The sequence below is a fragment of the Capricornis sumatraensis genome, chromosome 12 (genome assembly GCF_032405125.1).
Source record: "Capricornis sumatraensis isolate serow.1 chromosome 12, serow.2, whole genome shotgun sequence".
NCBI lineage: Eukaryota > Metazoa > Chordata > Mammalia > Artiodactyla > Bovidae > Capricornis > Capricornis sumatraensis.
Genome location: NC_091080.1, coordinates 28061473 through 28081101, shown reverse-complemented (window position 1 = coordinate 28081101; position 19629 = coordinate 28061473). Strand labels below are relative to the sequence as shown.

The following is a 19629-nucleotide window of genomic DNA, read 5'->3' as shown; positions in this document are numbered from 1 at the left end:
TCTTCTGCCCAAGAGATGAGTACTTGGAGCTAAGAACTTCTACAGAATTCAGTGGTTAGGACTATTTAAGCACCTAACTAAACTCAAGTTCAGTTTACTAGATTGTTCAATTGTCCCTATCTCAACTAGTTTGTAAGATTTTGAAGGCATAATCACACTAAGTACACTGCTGAACCCCCAAGAACCTAGTACAATGGCCAGCACTAATTTAACATTAAATGTATATATTTTTAAAAAGCAGCATCAATAGTCATAACCCAGCATAGGATAGAATGACTTTTGACTTTTTGACTTTCTCATTTTTCCCCCTAGTAAAAAGTTTTAAGGTGAGAATATTGGTCCTACCACAATTTCTTCATCTCCTGATCACACATTGATCAGCTACTGAGGATCAGCAGGATTAATTCACACAAAGAAATGAATTACAGTCTTCACTTCCTAAACTTGTAATACACAACTGACCTGGAATTTAGTTTCTAGTCAAGCTCTCTGCTTTACTGAGTCAAAGGCCCAAAAAATGGTCCACCCAAGAAGATAGAGCCATAGAGCAGTGAAAACAGCCACCATATTAAGACAACTACTCATTAACTGATGTCCACCCCTCTTAGAAACAAAGACGAAAAACAGTGAGGAAGTCAATTACTACAACTCAGATTTAATTATGTGTATAAATGGTATTTTTCAAAGTTAGCATGTCCATTCATTCCACCAATATCATTTGAAAAAAATGAAAACATAACTACTGAATAAATGAGTTGGCATTAGAATAAAAGAATCTTAGTTGGAAGGGAAAATGAAAGAGATCATTGATCACTGAAGTCCTGTGGTCTGGGAGTCTCTAGGGTTCAAACCATAAAATGATAATCTTTGGCAAATTTGCTTAAATTTTTAAAAACTTAAGTGAACCCATATGTTTACTTTCAATAATGCCTCAGTAACTAAATTAGCAAGTGTTTCACTTTTGCTAGAATTCAATGCAGCAAGGTAACACAATTTACCTTTATACTGATAAAAAGCAAGGGCTGTCAGGCTTGAATAAAATTAGGAAAAATTATTATTTAATAAAGTTTGGTACACTTTCTAAAAGAGATCTAAGGTGGGGAAAAGTTTGGTGGTTTCTGACTGCAATATAAATCTGATTCAACTTATCTTAAAAATGGTTTGCAGAATGAGAAAAATCAAGGCACATACTGAAAAGAGGTAAAACAGAAAAGGGACAGGCATTTTTGACAAAATAACTCACTTCAAAACTCTCCTAAATATCTAGGTCTCATATAAACTTGACTACTTGTTTATAGCTGAACATGTGATAGAAATAATTACCAATCTGAACATCAATAATTATGAATATCAGGCCTTTAAAATTATAATGTACATAAGGAAAAAAACTGATTCACTGAGAGAGTATTTATAATCACTTCTTTCGAAACAACACCTGTTGTATCTAAATTATATAGGGCATAAAGATATTTAAAGTACAGAAAAACAAATGGTCCTATTAAACTGACGTTGAAGATACCCTAGCAAACCTGGAAGCCTGTAACTCTCCACAGTCATTTCAATCCTAAGGGGAAAAGGTGCTATATAGAATGTGATATATTCTTCTGGTAGCTACCATTCTTCTGGTATCTACTTCTAACATGCAGAATAAAGAGAGGTGAATGAATAAAGAAGATGTGGTGTATATATAACCAACTAAATGTCACTCAGCCATATAAGAGAAGGAAATCATTAATGCCATTTGCAGCAACATGGACGGACCTAATCATACAAAGTTAAGTCAAAGACAAATCTCATATAATATCACTTACGTGTGGAATCTAAAAACCGATACAAATGAACTCACAGACAAAACAGAACAAGACTCACAGACATAGCAAACAAACTTATGGGTTACCAAAAGGGAAAGAGCTTGGGAGAAACAAGATATTCAATATCTTGTTATAACCCATAATGGAAAAGAATTTGAAAAAGAATACACACACACAGAACTGAATCACTTTACTGTACACCAGAAACCAATACAACACTGTAAACTTCAATTAAAAACAAAAAGCAGGGTAAAGTGAAGAGAAAATCTAAGGGAGAACTAGGGCAGAGCATAGTATTAAACAGTGCTAGGCCTTATTGGAAAAGTGAGATATCAGCAAGATACTATCCTATGAGCAAAGACATAATCTATTAAATTTTGTAAATGTGAACTGTCTTCTGACCCAGTGGTTTCACTTCTAGGAACCAACATTACAAAAGTACTCTTATTTGTGCACTAAATGTATATATAAAGCTATTCACTGCAGCAGTTTGTAGTATCAAATGTTCAAAAATAAACTAAATGTTTGTTAATAGGGGAATATATAAATAAATTACACGTCCATACAATGGAAAATACATCCGCTAAAAAGATTAAGCTAAACACAGAAGGAGAGGTACTCTTCACTACATGAAAAAAGCAAGGTACAGAAAAACACAAAAACTAGAAACTTTTATTAGCTGCCTATGGAGGAGAAGTGGGTAACTTAGGGGAAAGAATGAGAGAGGTTTTCATTGCTTACATTTTTATTTCTTTTGAATCTTAAACCATCTGAATCTATTGCCTATTCCAAAAGCATCAATAATTACTTAAATTGGTTAAAAAGTATAAATAAATAATAAAACCTCAGTGGAAAAAAAAAAAATCCTGTGTGTGTGTGTGTGTGTGTGTGTGTGTGTGTGTGTGTGTGTGAAGGGGGAAATGAGGAAGGGTTAGAGGGGCAGAATGAATAAAAATTTATCAGTGGTTATTTCTACAAAGGTGGGAATACAAAGAGAGCAATGGATATTCACTTCTCACTTTAATACTATGAGTTTCGAATATATATGCGTGTTTATATATAAATATACATTTATATATGCATGTTCATATAGAAATATATATTTCTTTGAAATACTGAAAGGGAAATATAGAAAAGTGGAAAAAAATGACAAGAAAGATGTTGGTGAGAAAAACTACACGCTATGCCTTGAAAGTTTGCATTCAAATCTGTTAACAGTTACAAGAGTCATAATGACCACAAAATAAAATAAAATTTCTTCTCAGAAGAAGCCTAGCTAGTCTTCATTCAGAGATGAGAGTAAAATTCCTTCCATGGGTCCTCAGAAAAAACAATATATGCTGCAGTAAAAATAGCAGTCAAATTATATATTATTATAACAATTATCTATAATTACATGTTAGATATATCTGAGTAGTTCATGATGAAAGCTCATGATGAACTTTAATAATGCTATCTGACATATATATTAAGTTTAAGACACTAAATGGTGAAGAGGGAAGAAATGGTTTGATTAAATTTAGAGAGTATAAAAGTAGAGAAAAATCAACAAAACCAAAAATTGGTTTTTTGATAAAAAGATTGATCAAGAAAAAAGATTCAAATTAGTTAAAATTAGAAATGACATAAGGATATTAAGACCAACCTTATAGAAATTTTAAAAAGAATCATAACAGGAATGCTATAAGCCACTGCCTGCTGACAAATCAGATAATTTAGATTAAATGGACAAACTTCTAAAAAGACAGAGATGACCAAACCAACACAAAAAGAAACTGACAATTTGAAAAGATCTGTAACAAAGTTACGAGACTAGGCTAGTAATTGTAAAACCTCTCCACAGAGAAAAGTCCAGGCTCAGCTGGTTTCATTGATGAATTCAAACATCTAAAGCAGAATTAGTATCAATTCAGCAAGTGAACAGAGAAGGCGATGACACCCAACTCCAGTACTCTTGCCTGGAAAATCCTATGGATGGAGGAGCCTGGTAGGCTGCAGTCATGGGGTCAGGAAGAGTTGGACACGACTGAGCGACTTCACTTTCACTTTTCACTTTCATGCATTGGAGAAGGAAATGGCAACCCACTCCAGTGTTCTTGTCTGGAGAATCCCAGGGACAGGGGAGCCTGGTGGCCTACCGTCTAGGGGGTTGCAAAGAGTCAGACACGACTGAAGTGACTTAGCAGGAGCACCACCACCAAGTGAAAGTGAAGTCACTCAGTTGTGTCCAACTCTTCAAGACCCCATGGACTGTAGCCTGCCAGGCTCCTCTGTCCATGGGATTTTCTAGGCAAGAGTACTGGAGTGGGTTGCCATTTCCTTCTCCAGGGGATCTTCCCAACCCAGGGATCAAACCCTGGTCTCCTGCACTGCAGACAGATGCTTTACCATCTAAGCCACCAGGGAAGCCCATCAATTAACCAAAATGCTCCATAAAAGCTGAAGAGAAGGAAACATTTCCCATCTCCTTCAGCAGTCAGTACTACCCTGACACTAAAATCAGACAAGACACTGTAAGGAAAGAAAATAGAGATCAAAATCTCTTATGAACAAATGCATAAAAATGCTGAACAAAATACAAGGAAACAAAATGTAAATATATGTATATATATAAGAATAATTACGTACCATAAACAAGTGAAACTTTTCCTAGAAACACAATGTTGGTTTAAAATCTCAGAAGAATATAATACATTTTAACAAGGAGAAAAAACATACAGTTGTCTCAATAGATGCAGAAAAAAATCATTTGACAAAATCCCAAACCATTTGACAAAATACTCAACACAACTGGAACAAAAAAGAAGTTCCTCAACCTGACAAAGGCATCTCCAGAAAGCCCACATCATAGGTAACAGTAAGACTGAATGTTCTCCCACTAAGTTCAGGAAAAAGGTAACAATGTATTGGAGGTTCTAGCCAGGGCAATCGGCTAAGAAAAAGAAATAAAGGGCATCCATCTCAATCCCAAAGAAAGGCAATGCCAAAGAGTGCTCAAACTACCACACAATTGCACTCATCTCACATGCTAGTAAAGTAATGCTCAAAATTCTCCAAGCCAGGCTTCAGCAATACGTGAACCGTGAACATCCAGATGTTCAAGCTGGTTTTAGAAAAGGCAGAAAAACCAGAGATCAAATTGCCAACATCTCCTGGATCATTGAAAAAGCAAGAGAGTTCCAGAAAAACATCTATTTCTGCTTTATTAACTACGCCAAAGCCTTGGACTTTGTGTGGATCACAATAAACTGTGGGAAATACTGAGAGAGATGGGAATACCAGACCACCTGACCTGCCTCTTGAGAAACCTCTATGCACATCAGGAAGCAACAGTTAGAACTGGACATGGAACAACAGACTGGTTCCAACTAGGAAAAGGAGTACATCAAGGCTGTATATTGTCACCCTGCTTATTTAATTTCTATGCAGAGTACATCATGAGAAACACTAGGCTGGAAGAAGCACAAGCTGGAATCAAGATTTCCAGGAGAAATCTCAATAACCTCAGATATGCAGATGACACCACCCTTATGGCAGAAAGTGAAGAAGAACTAAAGAGCCTCTTGATGAAAGTGAAAGAGGAGAGTGAAAAAGTTGGCTTACAGTTCAACATTCAGGAAACTAAGATCATGACATCTGGTCCCATCACTTCATGATAAATAGATGGGGAAATAGTGGCTGACTTTATTTTTGGGGGCTCCAATACCACTGCAGATGGTGACTGCAGCCATGAAATTAAGACCCTTACTCCTTGGAAGAAAACCTATGACCAACCTAGATAGCATATTAAAAAGTAAAGACATTACTTTGTCAACAAAGGTCCGTCTAGTCAAGGCTATGGTTTTTCCAGTGGTCATGTATGGATGTGAGAGTTGGACTATAAAGAAAGTTGAGTGCTGAAAAATTGATGAAGAAAAGATAGAAAAGATATTACTACTACAATAACAGTAGTAGTAATTTTGTTTCTATATAATTTAAGAGAGTGATGCATTAAAAAATCATTAGTTTATGTTTTGGGACTCTTGATATAAAAAGGCATACTTTTGTGACATCAATAACTGAAAGGAGTGTGGACAGGGCTAATGAAGTATAATTTTCTATATTATTGAAGTTAAGCTTGAAAAATTCAAATTAGAGTATAAAACTTTAAGATGCTAAATGTAATCCCCATGGTAATGACAAAGAAAACAAAGAATATACACAGAAGGAAATAAGAAAGGAATTTAAACATTTCAATACAAAAGGTCAGCTAAATACAAAAGAATCACTGAAAATAGAAAATCAACAGAAAATCCAAGGAAATCAAAAGCTGATACTTTAAAAAGATCAATAAAATAAAAAAGCCTACAGCCAGATTAACTTTTAAAAAGAGAGTGAAAAAGAAGACACATTATAATAATAGAAATGTATGTGACTATTTTTTCCTTGCTGTCTTTTGAATTCTCTTTAACTGTTGCCATTTTAATTATGATATGCCTTGGGTTCATACTGTCTGTGACTTTGTGTTTCCTGCACCTGGATGTCTGTTTCCTGTCTCTGTTTGGGAAGTTTTCGGCCATAATTTCATGAGATAAATTTTCTACCTCTTTCTCCCTCTCTTTTCTTTCTGGGACCCCTATTAATGTGATTTTTAGTACACCTAATGTTGCACCCAAAGTCTCTTAAACAATACTCATTAAAAATTTTTTTTCTTTTTGCTCTTGGGACCAAGTGATTTCCATTATTCTATCAGATACCTTATGCACTCTTCTGTATCACCTAACCTGCTGTTAATTTTCTCTAGGGTTTTTCATTTCAGTAATCCTGTTTTCTAGCTCTGCCTGGTTCTTTTTGTATGTGTTTTCTAATCCCTTGTTAAAATTCTGTGTTCATCTATTCTTTTCCCCAGTTCAGTTAGCATTCTATTGGATTCTTTGTAAGGTATTTACCTCGTTTCATCAGAGATTTTTTTCAGGGGTTCCTGCCCTTTCATTTGAAATACAGTCCTCAGTCTTCTCATTTTGTTCAGCCTTCTGTCACCATGAAATTAGGTGAGACAGTTACCTATCCCAGTCTTGGAGGTATGGCCTCGTGTGGGGGTGTCCCAATGCGGTTTGCCTGTGCCCAGCTCTGGTCTGCGAGCTGCTGGATCACAAGCGAGCGAACGCAGGCTGTCTTCCCCTGGGCTGGGCGGGCAGCCATCATTCTGGTGGCCTGAAGTTGGAGCAGCTACAGTCCGAACTGGGGCTTCTCTGCTCAAGGGCAGTCTCCACCCTATAAGGGGTGGGGGCGGGGCTCCAGCGGCTGGAACGAAGTGTACTGAGGCAAGTGGGTTTCTGACAGGAGACCCTGTCTAGGTATGGGGCGCGTCCAGGGCTGAGGACACGGGGCTGAACTTCTGTGCTGGTTTCTCTCCCTCCCCAACCCCTGGCGTGCATGCCTTGCTTAGAGGCCGGGTCAGGACTTGAGCAGGCGCCTGCGCTCACTGGCCCGGTTTCACTCTCCTCCAGATGCGCGCAGAGACACACAAGCCTGAGATGGCAGGCCCCACCCTAGAGCTAGTTTTACTCCCCCTCAAGTGTGTGCAAGGTCGGCCTACCAAGTGACAACACTCTCCGCCTGGGATACACTGACACCCAGGCTGGCAATGTCTGCCTCCACACTGGTCAGAGTCGGGGCAGGGTGCAAGCAGGCTCGCAGCCCTCCTAGTGTGCACACTCTCAGGAGCACCCCGTGCCTCAGTGGGTGCAGCGCCAGGGCAAGAGTCGCTGGAGCAGAAGCCCTGAGCAGGCTGCGGGATACACTGGGATGGTCCTGGTAAGCCGGCCAGGGCCCAAGAAGTTTTCCATCTGCTGACTCTGTGCTGTGACCGGGAGGAGGCAAGTCTGTGCATGTCCTTCAAGGGCCGAGACTTGGTTTCTTAGAGCCCTCTGGTAAGCCCCAGTAGTTTCCAAACCAGCTCAAGGGGTCGTCTTCCCAGTGTTGGACCCGTGGGCTAGGTTGCCTAATACGTGGCTCAAATCCCTCACTCCCCCAGGGAAAATCCCCAAGCCTGTGCCATCTCCCTCCCCTTCTGTGCCCTCCACTAGCGGGTGCAAGTCCTGCCCAGACCCGACTGCTTCTCCTCCCTTCCTGCCAGCCTTTGTGTAGTTCTTCCTTTACAGCCTTGGCTGTGAGATAGCCATCTGGCTAGTTCCCAGATCAGCTTCACCAAGCACCGCTCTATATGTAGTTGTGGTTGTGACGTGTTGCTGAGTGAAGGTCTACTCCATGGTGATCTCTCCTCCCCAGGTGCGGTTTTTCACAATGGACGCACCAATATACATTCTTACCAACAATGTACCGTTCCCTTTTCTCTATATTGTCACCAACGCTTGTTACTTCTTGTCTTTTTGATAGGAGTGGTATTTTACTGTGGTTTTGATGTGCATTTCCCTGGTGATTAGAGGTTAAGCACCATGTACTTGTTAGCCATCTGTGTGTCTTCCACGGAAAAATACCTATTCAGTCCCTCAGCCCATTTTTTTTAAACTGGATTGTTTGTTCTTTAAGTATTTTGGATAGTAACTCCTTATTAGATACAAGTTTTGCAAATATTTTCTCCCAACTGGTAGGCTGCCTTTTTATTTTGTCAATGTTTCCTTTCCTATCAGAAGCTTTTTATTTTGATGTAGTTCTACTTGTTTATTTTTGCTTTTGTTTGCTCTGCTTTGGGTGTCAAAAAATCATCGCCAAGACGGTAGTCAAGGAGCCTGCACCTATGTTTTCTTCTAGGAATTTCTGGCTTCTTATGTTTATCAAGTCTCTTAATCCAATATGAGTTAATTTTTATCTATAGTCTGAGACAGTGGTCCAGTTTTCCCAGAACCCTTTACTGAAGAGATGGTCTTATCACTATTGAATATTCTTGGCTTCTTCTGTCATAAATTAACTGACCATATATGTGTAGGGGTTTATTTCTGGGCTCTCTTTTCTCTTGATCTATGTGTCTGTCTGAATACTAAATCCCATTCTATTCTGATGACTACAGCTGTGTAATAGTTTGAAATCAGGAAGTGTGATGGCAGTGATAATGATACAATACCAAAGGCATGATTCATAAAAGAATTTATAACCTGGACTTTATTAAAATTATTTCTGCTCAACGAAAGACCCTGTCAAGAGAATGAGAAGTTAAGCCACAGCATGGGAGAACATACTGGCAAAAGGAATATCTAAAGAGGACTGTTTTCTAAAACACACAAACTCCTCCTAAAACTCAACAATGAGTAAATAAACAACAGATTAAAAAATTGGCACAAGGTGTCAACACCTCTCCAAAGAAGATGTACAGATGGCAAATAAGCATATGAGAAGATGTTCAGCATCATACACCGTTAAGAGAATTACAAATTAAAACAGTCAGATATCACCCCTATTAGAATGGCCAAAATGCAAGACAGTGACAATACCAAATGCTCGCAAAAAATATGAAAGCAGCAGCGCTTTCTTGAATGGTACTACCACTCTGGACACAATTTGGAAGTTTCCTACAAAAATGAACATACTTTTACCATAGGATCTCTGCAATAGGATCCAACAACAACACTCCTTGGTGTTTAAAGAGTGGAAAACTCATGCCCACAATAAAAATCTATAACAAATGATACAGATATAGAAGCTTCATTCATAGTAGCTAAAACCTACAAACAACACAGCCACCTTTCAATAAGTGAATGGTTAAACAAACTGTGGTCCAGCCATACCATGGAATACTACCAAAAAATAACGAAGAAACAAACTATTTTCAACGAGCTGGATTGAGTTCCCGCCACAAAACTCCTATGTTGAAGCTGGAGCCCTAAGTATCTGAGAACATAACTGTGTTTGGAGATAGGATCTCAAGTGGTACATAAGTTAAAATGAGGACAGAAGTGTAAAGCTAATTGAATCTGACTAGCATCCTTACGTGAACAGGAAGTCTGGACACCCAAAAGGGCACCAGGGATTTGTGCACAGGAAAACCATTCCAGAAGACAAGAAGGCAGCCATCTGCAAACCAAGGAGGGAGGCCACAGAAGAAACCAAACTTGCCCATAGTTTATCTCGGACTTCCAGCCTTCAGAACTGGGAGAAAACACATTTCTGTTGTCTGAGCCACTCAGTCTGTGGTATTTTTTTATGGCACCCTTAGCAAACAAATATAATGACATTTAACATCAGTGTGTCTCCAGGGAATTATGCTTAGTGAAAAAAAAGACAATCCCTAAGGTTAAATACTGCATGATCTTATTTCCATTTCATTCTTGAAATTACAAAATACAGCTGACTCTTGAAGAACATGGCTGCAAACTGTGTGTTATATATATATTTTCAATTAGTAAAGACTACTGTTGTTTTCCAGTCACTAAGTTGTGTCCAACTCTTTGTGACCCCATGGACTGCAGCACGCCAGGCTTCCCTGTCCTTCACTATCTCCTAGAATTTGCTCAAATTCATGTCCATTGAGTTGGTGATGCTATCTAACCATCTTATCCTCTGCTGCCGCCCACCCCACCTTGCCTTTGATCTTTTTCAGCATCAAGGTTTTTTCCAGTGAGTCAGCTCTTGCAAGACTATAGTACTACACTATAGGCATTTTTTTTTCTAATAGTAAATATTATAGTACTACATGAGCTGAGATTGGCTAAACTCTCAGATGTGAAACTACAGAAATAGAGGAACCATGTATACGAAGAAACTGTGTATACAGAGGGTCAACCATAAGTAATACAGATTGTCGACTGTGTGGAGGTTTGCTGCCCCTAACCCCAACACTATTCAAGGATCACCTGAATGTTATCTTTGAGTAAAGATCTTATTAAATGTCTATGTATAGTCAAACTGGTCTATTGGTATTATAAGATAATATTAATACTTGAAAAGATGATTATAATCATTGGTCACTTTGGGGGAATGTTACGAGACAAACTCATCAGCTTGAAAACTAGTCAATAAACAAAAAGAATAAAGCACTTATCCTACCTTTCCTGAATGATCTATACTTCAGAATAAACACAGTTGATGGAGCAAAGTTTCTATTTACAGAAGAATTACAACTATTAATTGAAAAGGGAAAGATTAGTTCCTCTAATGGCTCCAGTCAATGGTCATCAATAATAGCTTACATTAAAAGAGAGAGAACAAGACATTATGTGTCTACCAATAGGCATACACAACAACATCTCTGAAGCATTTCTTCTGAAAAATATCAACCCAGGATCTGATCAGGCCTCTAGAATCATTTCTAAAAAACACAGAATTAGGAAATATGTTAAACAACGAAGGAGGTATAATCTGTAAAATGCACACAGTAAAAAATCTCACAGGATAAAAACTCCAGTTTCTTCACAAATACAGTGAAAAAAAAATAAGAAAAGAAAGGAAAAGGGGGAGGAAAGGAAAAGGTAAAATCTACAGACTGAAAGAGATTTTAAGACACAGATCAACCAATCACACTGTGTAGGCCTTATTTAAATCCTGAACTTACTGAAAAAAAGAATTTATGAAACAAGATAATTCAAACAATGGATATTTGATATTAAGGAATTTTCATTAATTTTATCAGGTGTGATGAACTGTGGTGCTTCTGTTGTTTGGAGGGGATTGTCTTCTGGTGCAGCTTGTAGGATCTTAGTCTCCAAATCAGGGATTCAGTCCATGACCCCTACAGTGGAAGTGTGGAATCCTGATCAGAGGAACACCAGGAAATATCTTGTGGTCATTGTTTTAAAGAGTTCTTTTTTTTTCCCCCATACCTACTGAAATATGTATAGATGAAACATCATATCCTGGATTTACTTTAAAATAATCTGGAGTCAGGGAGAAATAGAGTTTGGCCATGACTGATAACTACTGAAGCTGGTTAAGAGGTATGTGAGAGTTCATACTATTTTCTTTAACCTACTTATATAAATATCTGAAACTCTCCAAAATAAAATGTCTTTAGAAATTAATCTCAGAAGTAGAATCAGAAATAAAAGAACCTGCAGACATCCTACATCTGTAACACAAATGTAACATTCACATCCATGTTCTTTAGCAGCTTACAGTCCGTGGGGTCGCAGAGAGTCAGATACGACTGACGACACACACACAAACATGTTCTTAAATGTATTTTGCTCAGCAAAACCCACAAGCAATCAGAATATAAGCACCATCTTCAAATAGATAGGGTGTATATATAACTAAGGACTAAAAAATTACAGGTAAAGAAATTTTTTGTTACACATTATTTTAAAATATATATTCTACTAAGGTTATTAAGAAACCTCTTCATATTTTTGTAGCACAGCTTAAATAGAATGCCTAGTTTTACTCTAATTCCAAACTATTCTCTTCAATTATCTTTCTAAATGTAATTACCTCTAAAATGCTTCTATCAAGGGTAATATATTTCAAAGCCCTTGAATATATACACACACAAATAAACATACAAATATACAAATACACACACAACCCCCTATGCAAAAGCCTAAAAGGCTGATTTTTAGACATCATTTCTGCTTATGAGCAAACTGAGAACTGGTTAATTGGGATTAACCAATTTGCTTAAAATCATATAGCTATATTACGACTACAATAAGAGTTTTTTGCCCTGAGGCCCAAGGTTTATTTCTTCTCTGCCACACTGTGATTCAAGATGCAGAAAGAAAACCAATATTCCAACAACTGATTTACCATAAGTCACAGTATGAGAAGTACATCTGACCAATTTCTTATTTTATTCATATGCTGTAAGCAGCATGAACACAATTTAATCATATGACAGCAACCACATATTACACACTTACTAAACATTTATACAAAAAGGAGAAATTTCTAGACAAAATACCACAAACCTTTCCTTTAAAAGGATTAATATATGCTTTCCTGCATGTATAAATGACTTTTTTTTACTCTCAAGAACCTAAAAATATGCATTTTAATGAAAGTGCCACGTCAGAATCACTATACATCCATTTAAAACTTCAACCATTTTAACTGATCCTTAAATTCTTTTAAAAAAAAATACTAATATAAGATTTTCTGCAGTAGCTCATTAGTAAAAATATTCTACTTGCATGACCAAATATAAGCACTCATTTACACTAATAAATGCTTTATATGCATGAATTTAATCTACCAAATAACTCCAAGACCCAGAAATTATTGTTAGTTCCATTTACAAATAAGATAATTGAGACTTGGAGATTTCAGGTACCTTTTCAAGATCACAGAGGCAGTAAATGGTAGATTTGAAACTTGAGTCAGTCCAGTCTTGTGACAAATTCTTGCTCTTAACCCATCCTTTGTTTCAATAAACATTATCTATTTTCAGTTGCCAAAAATTACCCTGAGTTACCACATTCTTCTTGTTTCAAAGAAGATAGCCAAGTGCAACTAGAATGGCTGCATCAGAAACAGGTTCATTTTGTCACTCTCTGGCTTCTCAGCACTCACTGTGTCACATTCCCTTAGAAATTACTGTATAAAGGAAGATTAAATTATCAGGCCAACTCTCAGAAACTTAACTATCACTGAAAATAACATTTCTATGGAAGAGTCTGGTGAACTGTAACAGAAAAATACAACATCATCCTGTCGCACCCAACGAAAAGATGCCCCAAGTTCCAAATGTAACATGAAATTCCTTTATTTTCCTCAGCACACAACCAGGAATGACTTCTCATCTCCTAGTCCCCATCAAGAGCATCATCAGGAGATGAGTTTTAAACTATGCCAGTTCCCATGGAAGATAGGGACAAAGCCAGGAGAAAGAAAAGGGTAGGATAAAAACCAGTAACATTTATTTATTTATATATGTATATATGAAAGCTGAAGCCCAAAACTATTACTGCTAGAATTCAGTCTTTTTAAAAAAGTTTCCTGTGAACTAGCCTGCAAATCTAACTACCTTATTATACTTACTAAAAGATCTGGATTCCTGGGTCAGGCAGATCCACTGGAGAAGGGATAGGCTACCCACTCCAGTATTCTTGGGCTTCCCTTGTGGCTCAGCTGGTTAAGAATCCACCTGTAATGTGGGAGACCTGGGTTCGGAAGAACCCCTGGAGAAGGGAAAGGCTACCCACTCCAGTATTCTGGCCTGGAGAATTCCAGGGATCAGAGTTCCATAAAACTGAGTGACTTTCACTTTCAAGAGATCTGGAACACAACTCACTTAAAAATTGGCAACTATTTGCACTTACCAATGCTGTCTATAATCAACTACCCCTTCTCAACTTTCTGAAAACTAAAAGCCTAGTATTTATGGAAGAGAGAGAAGTGAAGGAGTGATGACTCTCTTTAACAGCACATGCAAACAAACAGCTTTGTACATGATGTACCCAAATCAGTGGAATATATATTAGGTGCTTTGGGATGATAATACCAAAGTCATTCATCCAAGATACTGGAAGAATGCCTTTTTAGTATGTAGTTCTAGAGTATGTTCAGATCTTTGGAAATTGTGAGGTTTCTCTTTTCTTTATTACCAGATGCTGAAGCTGAAACTCCAATACTTTGGCCCCCTCATGCGAAGAGTTGACTCATTGGAAAAGACCCTGATGCTGGGAGGGATTGGGGGCAGGAGGAAAAGGGGACAACAGAGGATGAGACGGCTGGATGGCATCACTGACTCGATGGGCATGAGTCTGAGTGAACTCTGGGAGTTGGTGATGGACAGGGAGGCCTGGTGTGCTGCGATTCATGGGGTTGCAAAGAGTCGGACACGACTGAGCGACTGAACTGATAGACCGAATGCTTGTGTCCCCCTCAAATTCAGATGCTGAAAACCTGATGCCCAACAAGATGGTATCAGGAAGTAGAGCCTTCAGGAGTGATTAGGTCAGGAGGGAAGGGCCCTCATGAATGGAATCGGTGCCCTTCTGAAAGAGGCCAGCAAAAGCTCCCACCAGCTCTGCCATCCAAGGCCAGTGACAAGGCACTATCTGTGAATTCCCTGTGAATAAAGAAGTGTGCCTTTACTAGACCCAGAATCTGCCTGCACCATGATGTTGGAATTCCCAGCTCCAGAACAGTGAGAAATAAATGTCTATTGTTTATAAGCTATCCAGTCTAAGGTATTTATTTTAATAGTCCAAACACACTAAAACACTAGAGCTTTTTTTTAACAGTTATAAACAGTATTTTCATGGGATGTATATAAACATATTTTGCTGCGTTGATCGGATCAGTAAAAAAACAAGTCAGCAGTGTATTCTAATACAGTGCTGAATGAAAATGTAAACTCATTAAAAGTGATGAGTGCATTTAGCAAAAATTACCAATAGTTTTATAAATGCTCATAGCTTTTGATTCAGTAATTCAAATTGTAAGAATTTATCCTAATAATCAGAGATTCATTCATTAATCCATTTAACAAATAATTGAAGACTTAATTTGCACCAGGTATCACTCTTACGAATAAGGATGTTTATCACATTATTTTACAGCTCCAAAAAGTTGGGGGGGAAATGTCAAATAACAGAAAGCTAACAAATCAGAATACATCTAATGGATAAAATATTATAACACCACTGGAAACAACATTATCAAATATATCAAAAAATATTTAACAACATAAAATGCTCATGTTAAGAAAAAAACATTTTTTAAGATACAAAACTACATGTAATTACATATATAATTATATGTATGATCCCAAATCTGTGTTTTAGATCTTATTAGTCAGGATCCTTAGTTAAGTTACTCAATCTCACTTAGCTTCAGTATCTTCATTTATAAAATGAAGATTTTACATTTTACATGTAAATAAGGATTTTATACTTCACATCTTAAAGTCTTGTCAGATGAGTTACTTGCAAAATGCTTATAATATTCTCCAGTACATATAAAGTGTCAATAATTATTTGCTAGTGATATTATTATATACATAGATGTTAATATATATGCATATGTATTCAAGAAAAAATAGAATATCAAAATATTATAAAGATTCTGAATTCTAAATAAGTATAAGGCAATCGGGAAATTTCAATACTGATTATATATTATTATTAAAAATTATTTTATGAGTCATTTTTTGTTTTTTAAGAAGTCTTTATAGCATAATGAACTATCTATGAATAAAATATGAAACCTAAGATTTGCTTTAAAATACTTTGGTGAGGGGCTTACATGGAGAGTTGGGTTTTAATTTTTAATGTTATCAGAAATAAATTACCTCTGGGTAATAGGATTATTAGTAGCTTTGCTTTATAATTTTCCACTTTCCAAATTTTCTATGGTGATTAAAAATTACTTCTGAAATTAAGAAAATGTTTTCAAAAATTTTCGACATTCCTTACCAATACTCCATCCACAGATGAAACTTTTTCCCAAGTTAACCAAGCTCTTTCTCTGACATGATCTGGTATCTTTAATTTCTGACATAATGCAGTAAAATCAGGTTCTTCAGTTTCTTCAAACTCAAGCCTACCAAATGAAAAAATATATAATAGGCACATATTTACAATCAAATTAATTAGATAAATATTTGTTTCAATAGTTTGCATAGAACAGCACTATCCTGAAAGACAGCATCACTAAATACTTTAGAATCTTATTTATCTTTGAAAAAAATTACACTTAGAATTTAAACATATATTTATCTTTTTCAGTCTTTCCAGAATGGTAATACCACACAGTGAAAAATGTTTGCTGGTCTGGTGAATCACATACTTCAGAGCAGCAAAGTAGCTTAAAGTAAGTACAAGAGCTAAAACTGGGAAAGTTGGGTTGGTTAACAGCAAGAGGAAAGCAATAAATAATATTACAAAACCAATTCAATATCATTAACTTTTGCTAAAATGCAGTCTACCCTTCAGTGTTTTATTTAATCTACTTACTAGTAGTTCTTAGATGATGATTAAATTCAGCCTTTCTTTCTGATTTTCCTTAACCAAGATAGGCAGTCAAAAAACTCTTCTTGGCTAATTCTTTTTCAGTTAATGTCTACTTGACCTCTAATAATAATAGTACAAGGAATCGCTAATAATTTTTTAGTATTTATTATGATCCCACACAAAGTACCTTAGATGAAGGTAGATTGAATCCCCACATCAGCCTATTAGGTAAGTCCTCTTACCCTGTTTTACAGATAAATACCAAATCAGAGAAGTTAAAGCACTCACCTGAAATCACAAACAGTATGTCAGAAACCCTGATAGAAACCCAACAATCTAACTCTAAAATCCTTGCCCTTGAGCACTATTCCAGACTGCCAACCCTTCTCTGAAACATAATTAACTTTTGGTTATCTCAAGAATGAAGATGGTGTGCTGTTTCCCTTAAGTAAACTCTCAACTCTCAAAGTAGACATGGGCTCCATCACTGGAAATGCAATTGGACTGGGCCCTGAACCCACCCCAGGTAAAGTTCTCAGCTTCAGACTGCCAGGCAGTGGTTCTATCTTTGTTAAGTAGTTAACCAGTAGTTTGATAGCCCACAAGGACACGTTTTATGGGTAAGGATAGATCAAGAACAGACTTTATCTTGCATGGTTCTGACTTAAAGAATTTGTGATAGTTTCATCATTTAAAAGTATATAAAATGAAGTGTTGGAAAATAGAAGGAAAAAAGACTTTCTTTTCCCAGGTGCTGGCCAGAACTTCAGTATTTCTGGTTACTCTACAATATTCAAGAATGCTTCCAAGCTCTGTGGATAACATAGGGTTCTTTGCAGTAGACTCCACTGCTCTTACCAAAAGGAAACTGGAAAATACTGGACATATCAGAGTTTAATCAGAAACTAATGTCTTCTCCTAGAACATCCCTGGGCTTTCTTTTTTTTTTTTTCCCCACTAGTGAGAATGATTTTTAATTGATAAGATAGTCATATATGAATTTCTGAAAGCCTTTCACAAGCCATTTCCAAAAGCTTTTCCCAATCTTTAACAATTTGTCCCGAATTCTCTTAGTGCAGGGGGAGGTGAGAGAAATAGGGCCTGCTGGATGGGCTAGGACTGTGGGAGGGAGACAGAAAGGAGTCCCATTTTCCTCTAATTTATGTGCAGTCTCAAAGCAGGGCCAACTCTGACAATAATAATGGATAATTATACTCGTTCAATTTTTGGTTCTAACCATAAAGCATCACAATCAAGAAAAATAAGATTTTGCAATACATTATCTCCCTGTCAAGTTCCACTGCATTATCGTAGACTTGCTTGAAATTTAGAATCCACTTGCGAGAAGAAAAATAATTCCACGTGAGCACAAAAACACTCGTTTTGTACTCCAACAAACGAAACAAACAAACAAAAAAAACAAGGACACCAGGATCCTTGCTGGCTCAAAGCCGAAAGGCAAAATGGAAGAAATAACGAGGCACGCTGAAGCCAACGAAAATACGCAAGAAGAGTTCTAGAAAACAAGAGAAAAGTTTAGGAACTTTTAAGCTCTTGGGCTAAACGTCTCACAGTATTTTTGCCCAGGTACGAGTTCTTTCTAAAGAGTTACGTTCCACCAGTCACTACCTATGGCCATGAATCCCCAAGACCGAAAAGCCCCTTTTAAGAGAACGCCACAAGGCGCCTCAGCCAAGCTTCCTGGGGGGGTAACTGACACCCAAGACCCTGCCCTTCACGTCCGCGGGCATCTCTGCCGCTGCATCCAAGGCTTTTCTGACTGTCTCTTCCAGGACTGGGCTTCAGATACAGCTGCGCGCCCGGGGGCGGTGGGGGGAGGGGGGGCACTTCCAACTGTTGCATCGCTAGAGACCAAAAGAGAAAGTCAAAAGACCACTGGAGGACTACAAATCTCAACGGGGAGAAAAGCCTATCCAGCAAACACCAGTTAGTTATTTTCTTTTCTTTCTCTTTTGCGTGTGATGGGGTCTCGAAACACCCGCCGGATGCGCAGGGCCGTCTCGCGGAGCAAAGGCGGCACCTGTCACTTCGCTCAGCGACCCGAGCCCCACCCGCCCGACACCTGTCAAGCTGGAGCCGAGACCCCCTCCCGGCCGCCCTTCCCAGGCGGCGCCCGCACCCAGACCCCTGTCAGCTCCCTCCCGGCGCTCCGCCGCGAGGGGTGGTAGAGGGGGGACCGTCCTCCCGCCGGGACCGGCGCCCCGCGGGGACGCGCCCCCGCCTAGACGCCGCGGCTCCCGCCGACGCAGCCTCGGGGCGCCCTCCCCGCTCGCCGCCCGCCGCCGGTGGCTCGGCCCGCTCACCTGGCCAGAGGCAGGTCCTCGGAGCCGCTGTCCTGCTCGGGGTCCTCCTCAGGGGGCGGCGGCGGCGGCGGGGGCTCCGCGGCGGCGGCGGCGGCGGCGGCTGCTCTCCGGGCGGTTTTGGGCGGCATGACGCGCTCGCAGGGCAGGCGCCGGCGGGTGCTGGAGTGGGGCCGGAGAAGGGAGAGGACGCGCGCACCTCGGGCACGCCCCGTCCTCGGCCGACTCCCGTTACAAAAATAATTTGAACGTTCCCCTGAGAAAAAAACCGGGCCGGCCCTCCCCCGCCCGGCAACCGAGCGCCGCGTCCAACCGCGGGAAAACGTCACTTCCGCCCGCGGCGTCACGTCCGCGAGGCTCGCGGGCCCGCCGGCGTCGGGAGGGCACCGGGGTGCTGGGCGAGGCGAGGCGAGGCGAGGCGCGCGCCGGGCGGGCGGGCAGCCCCGGGCCTGCAACCCAGGCGCCCGCCCGGAGGCAGCGGCCGCCGCCGCCGCCTCAGCCTGCCTCGCCTCGAAACTCGCCCCTGCGGGCGTGGGTGGCCGGGTAAGGGCGCTACCCGGCCCGGTGGGTGCGCGCGGGCTCCCTCGCTATAGCCGGGTGGATCCGGGGCTGCGGCCGAGGCCCCCGCCGGGGAGTATCGGGCGAGCGCACCCGGGGCGGGCACGCCCCTCT

The 19629-nt window shown here is 39.5% G+C and overlaps 1 protein-coding gene across 3 annotated transcripts in view; it reads right to left on the bottom strand.

The window, feature by feature from the left end:
- The window catches only part of RB1 (RB transcriptional corepressor 1), a 118926-nt gene extending 99808 nt beyond the window's left edge, over window positions 1-19118 (bottom strand). For 2 of the 3 annotated variants that reach the window (XM_068984302.1, XM_068984303.1), the window contains exons 1-2: window positions 18961-19088; window positions 16100-16226 (exon numbers count right to left, since the gene is read on the bottom strand). In XM_068984302.1, the coding sequence (XP_068840403.1) occupies window positions 16100-16226; window positions 18961-19088 (255 nt within the window). Of the gene's footprint in view, window positions 1-16099; window positions 16227-18960 lie in introns of all 3 variants that reach the window. The other variant, XM_068984304.1, reaches the window with a different exon arrangement.
- Between the last annotated feature and the right edge of the window lie 511 nt (window positions 19119-19629).